At 45.0% G+C, this 5434-nt stretch overlaps 1 protein-coding gene across 1 annotated transcript; it reads left to right on the top strand.

Annotated features, from left to right (window-relative positions):
* The first annotated feature begins 840 nt into the window (after positions 1–840).
* Positions 841–5205, top strand: mafaa (v-maf avian musculoaponeurotic fibrosarcoma oncogene homolog Aa). The gene has a single exon (XM_036522628.1). It carries the CDS (start codon positions 1808–1810, stop codon positions 2723–2725), a length of 918 nt encoding a protein of 305 aa, XP_036378521.1. The 5' UTR covers positions 841–1807; the 3' UTR covers positions 2726–5205.
* Positions 5206–5434: the final 229 nt, after the last annotated feature.

Below are 5434 nucleotides of genomic sequence, written 5' to 3' on the forward strand. Positions count from 1 at the left end.
CCTTTGGCACTGACAAGGAAGCAGCACTAATTGCTGTTGATGCTGGTCAGGGGTAGGTCACTTTGATTTGTGAGTATGAATTATTGTTTGATTTAATGATTTTGTCACGGAGCATGCGATCAGCCGCCGGAGATTGCGTGCCACCCAGAGCGCTGGCCCGGTCGAATAAACAAAAGATAATCAATCAGTGATGAGGCAGGTTCTCTGAAGCCATCCCGCGGTTTCTGAATCTGGGGTAATTAACCCCATGAAACCTTGGCAATAAGCATTGCAACACGCAGTCGCGGGCAAATAATTTGTAGGAGCCATGCCAACCGCACAGCTAACACATGACCCCACGAGATATCTGTTTAACCTTTATGCGCTGCCAAATTAAGTACAGAGGTAGCTTATTTACTGCAGTAAACATTTAAATTAAATATTTTCACCAAGTCATTGGCTCGATGGACACCTGCCGATAGATATAAACCCTTTGCCATTTTAACTGAACAGATGAGGTACCATGAATATCTCAAAACACATCTGTTCCCACCGGATCAGAGTAGCTCTCGCTATCTCATTTTCGCACTTCGCTTTGCATTCTGCTCCCACTGTATGCAACGGCAAGGGCTCCGTCGCTAGAGGGCGCGAAGACGCACCTGTTTCTGGAGTGTGCGTCCCAACAGCTGCCGCACTCATCGGCTGGTCCTGACAAGGGGGGTTGCTGTAGGAAAATGCAAATCCCTCGCTATCGGCTCCTCCTATTGGCCTGCCGCACCTCTGGGTAGGAGGGACGGAGCAATGACGTCTATAAAAGCGCAGCTTGCCCCTCGCAACACTTCAGTGACACTGCGTGTTTGCGGTGGAGAGCGGAAAGTGTAGAGAGATTCTGACATGTTAGAAAACTGTGACAGGAATTTATCGCTACAGACATAACGGACATACATGCCACACACTGATTAAGGCGGGCACACTCCTCACGCGGATCATTTGTGTAGCTCTCCTCGCACACCGATGTCTGGATTCTTCTAACGTCCAGAAAAAAAGGAATTTTGTTCAAGTGGCCCAAGGGAACCAACTTTGATTTTCTCAAATTTTACTAAATAAGAGCTAGGCAACTCAAAACTTTCCTTTTGTTTTCCTTCTACCATTCCATTGCGGATTCCGGAGAACTGTCGAGCACTGTTTTGTTTTGAGCCTACTTGACCGCCAGCTGGTACTTGGAGCAAAGTTTTTTTTTCTTTTGTTGGTTGTTCTTACACAGGTTATGCAGTGACCTATTCTGCAAGACTCAAGAACAGCCGCGAGCCTCCCTGCGTCGGCGCGGACAGTTACATGCGCTATGTAGTTTTATAATTATGAATGGAGGCGAAGAAGGATAAAGGGGAAATACGGCAGCGAACAACAAAATAAGAGGCGGAAAAAAATCACCGATGCACACAAAAAACAAGGACGGTAAACCACAGAGCACGAGCCGGTACTGAGGTGAAGCCAGGACAAGACAGGTTGGTCTCTCTGAATTCACCAGTCTCGAGTTTCAGCTGCTGTGCCCGTGGTATTAAAGCGTGCATTTGACCCGGGATAAGTTGTCAACAAGAGAAGTGGAGGCGAGCTGGCAGGTGTGCAAGTTCATTTGCATGCATACGTATATTGCGCCCCTATAAATAGAAGTTGTTTTAAGGACTAACAGCTTATATACACACGTTCCCCTGCGTGTGCTCGTGCATATATTTCTTCTCCGTATTCGATCCGTTGGGGCTGCCAGTTCGCAGTCCGTTCCCCACGTTTCGCTTTGGCTGTGCGGGCAGGAGTTGTCGCATGGACTGACATGGCCACTGACCTCGCCATGAGCGCAGAGTTGCCGAACAGCCCCCTGGCCATCGAGTACGTCAACGACTTCGACCTCATGAAGTTCGAGGTGAAGAAGGAGCCCCCGGAGGCGGAGCGGTATTGCCACCGCCTGCCCCCGGGCTCCTTGTCTTCCACGCCGATCAGCACCCCGTGTTCCTCCGTGCCTTCTTCCCCCAGCTTCTGCGCTCCAAGCCCCGGGGCACAATCGGGCCAGAACCCTGGCAATGGAGTCAACAATAACAACGGCAACAACAACCAAAACTCCGCCGGCAAGCCGCAGTTAGAGGACCTTTACTGGATTCCCAACTACCAGCACCACCTCAACCCCGAGGCGCTCAATCTGACCCCCGAGGACGCCGTCGAAGCCCTCATCGGCAACGCGCACCATCACCACCACCATCACCAAGCTTACGAGAGCTTCCGCGGGCAGCAGTACGCGGGCGAAGACCTGTCAGCGGCCGCCAACGGCCATCACCACCAGGTCCACCATCACCACCACCACCACCACGGCCACCACGCCCGGCTGGAGGACCGCTTCTCGGACGAGCAGCTCGTCAGCATGACTGTCAGGGAGCTGAACCGCCAGCTGCGCGGCTTCAGCAAGGAAGAGGTCATCCGCCTCAAACAGAAGCGCAGGACCCTCAAGAACCGGGGCTACGCGCAGTCGTGCAGATACAAGCGGGTGCAGCAACGGCACATGCTGGAGAGCGAGAAGTGCACGCTGCAGAGCCAGGTGGAGCAGCTGAAGCAGGACATCGCGCGTCTGGCCAAGGAGAGGGATCTGTACAAGGAGAAGTACGAGAAGCTGGCGAGCCGGACCTACAGCGCAAACAGCAACAGGGACCCCCCCACCGGGAACCACGGAAAAGCCACCTCCACGGAGTTCTTTATGTGAGAGAAATACGTTTCTTAGACTTTCTTCGTCGGGTCAAACAACTTTATTACAAGTCTTATTTTATAACTTTTCATTTGTATGATTTGTTTTCGTTGTTTTTTTTTTTTTGGATTTTCGTTTACATTAACATTAAGAAGAGACTATCAATGTACACTTTAAATATTGTAACTATATACGTAATATATACATATTTAAAAAACCATACATGCACACACCACTTATTTGCGTGGTGTATGTCTTATTTCGGTAAGTCTTAAGAGGATACTGGCGACCATCTCGAAGAGACCTCTGATCTGAGATATTCTGCTACTTCTAATCAAATTACTAATTACTGTTGAAAACTTCAGGCAGTTGACAAGCGAGGGTTTTTTTCTAAAACATATAAAGTCTTACAGAAAAGATGAATCAGCTGGATGAACTTGTGTAATGATAACGAGACAAAAACTGCATACATTTCTCAAACCTTACTTTCGTTATTGCCATGATATTTTAAGTGTCTTAATCAAACGTCTGCGAGAGTCTTAAAAATGGTGTTCATGAAAAAAACGAACAGGGGAGAAATCTTTGACTGGACTTTTCCATGGTGAACAAAAAGAACAAAAAGCAATACATTTTTCATACCCTCGGAGGTAATCCGAAGGACTGTCACACGGAGATCTCGAAATGATACGTGCCGTGGAAAGGACATAACTGAGCATTGCAAGTCTGCATACTTTTAAGCAACCCTGCATGCGGGACATGTACGGTATTACGATATGTCAAAGTCCTTTACCTTTTCCTGTTACACCTGGATGGGACGCATGGCCCGTGTTTTCTTTTCTCTCTTCTCTTCTACATCTCTGTCCTCCTTTGCTTTCTCACAACGGTTTAGGAGATGCGAAATTGCAGCTTGTACCCATACGCAGAACGACGTAACGTCTGGGGAATGACTCGCGAAACAACGACTAACCTGCAGTTATAAAGGGATTAGTGTTACCGCAATTTCATTCTATTTTCTATTGTTTAAAAGAAAAAAAAAACGACGTAAACTGAGCCAGATTTTAGAATTATTTATTCCCACGTGTAAATATATGTAGATTACAGTTAGGGTCTTATTTTACCTTACTTTTTAAAGCCTTTTTGCTTGACTATTCAAAACGTCTTAAAACAATGTTTGTATGTAACAGCATGCAAATAATCTGCGATATTCTCATTCTAATGAAAATGTACAATTTAAAAAAGAAAAGCCTACTGCACTATGTGGAAAACTAAGGGGAAAACATGTTTTATACTGAACTAATCTGTTCCATTGCTGTCATATAGAAAAAGACGGATCTAGCAACATAATCGGAAATGACATGGAAAATGTAAATTAATTATTAATTAATGTAATTTAAGGACTGCAATTGCTGCTAATTCTCTATGCATCGACGTTATTTAAAACTTTTGAATCAATGGGGTTTTACACTTTTAAAAAGTGTACAATGTGACCGATTAGATCGAAGACCTAGTGAAAACAGTTGCGCAGGGGGAAATCCATAATCATTTGTTTTCTTGAGAAGATCTTCCATCATTTAAAAACGTGGTAAACATTAGAAGGCTGAGTCTTAACGTGGTACTCAAAGTGCTTGTTTAAAATAAGTCTGTCTAAAAGAACAAGATCTGCAATGGTGGAAAAATGATGGTGTGAATACAACTACGATGCTGTCAATAAAATATGTGAGGACAAAAAGAATCCGCTTTTCCCTGATATCTGTTTTAACGATCTACCGCCTCCATAAGTGCAATACTGTGCAGAAGTATTGACCCACCGTGCGTGTGTCACTTGTGTAGGTGCCGATTAATGATAGAACGAGCAAACGTGTCAGTGGAATGTTACGTAACCAAATTCCTTCACTGACAAATTACACAGGAAAAAAAGCACGCATCTGAGATTTTCAAATCATGGTTAGATATCCACATACCCGTCGAACGCCACATTGTCAATTTCTGCGATTAAATAGTTTTTTGGACGAATAAACGGAGGAAATGGGGCATATTCAAAAGAAAGGGGGTTGCACGCGACAACCACTTGTGTGAACAAGAAAGTCACACGAGGAAGACGCGCGTTGTGCATCTGGCAGAAGATCCCGCATCACGTTTCTTCATCCGTAGGTTCTGGAATTTCAGGGCGCATCAAAAGATCCATCACAAACCACTCAATAACTTCTTACCTCAACGCTGAGGAAATGGCCACTCAGTTAGCGTGCCATTTTTCCTTGTCCCACGATTTCTCTTCACATTGATTATCATGCTTTTGCCTCTCTAGAGAATAAGCGTCACTTTATATATATTTTTGAAGAATTCGAGGAAGTCATGTCTGGAAAATGCAGTTGCCTCCTAAGCCTTCCCGTGAGTATTTATCCAGAACGGGCCAAATTGAGAGTATTTCCTCGCGGCCCGTTAGTCTGCTTAACCCCACGGTATGTAAGATGGCATAAACACATTCGCATCTCCGGAAGGTGGAGGAAAACTTCTGCACAGTAATGTATGTGTATATCTGTACATATTATTTATATCTATTTATTCGAGAAATATTTAAGTGTCCTGACGTGTCAAGTCAAAACAAATGTTTCAGAATGGAATGTTGTTCAGAATCTTGTTTTCATAATGTTTAATAAAAAGGTCTGTCAAGCTCTGTTCGTTCCGTACTTATGTTTATCTTTTAGGATGTGTTGACGAGCTTTAAAG

This window comes from Megalops cyprinoides, chromosome 2 (assembly GCF_013368585.1).
Source record: "Megalops cyprinoides isolate fMegCyp1 chromosome 2, fMegCyp1.pri, whole genome shotgun sequence".
NCBI classification, from domain to species: Eukaryota; Metazoa; Chordata; class Actinopteri; order Elopiformes; family Megalopidae; genus Megalops; species Megalops cyprinoides.

Coding starts and splice junctions, on each gene's coding strand:
- mafaa (XM_036522628.1), top strand. CDS start 1,808: ATGGCCACTGACCTCGCCATGAGCGCAGAGTTGCCGAACAGCCCCCTG.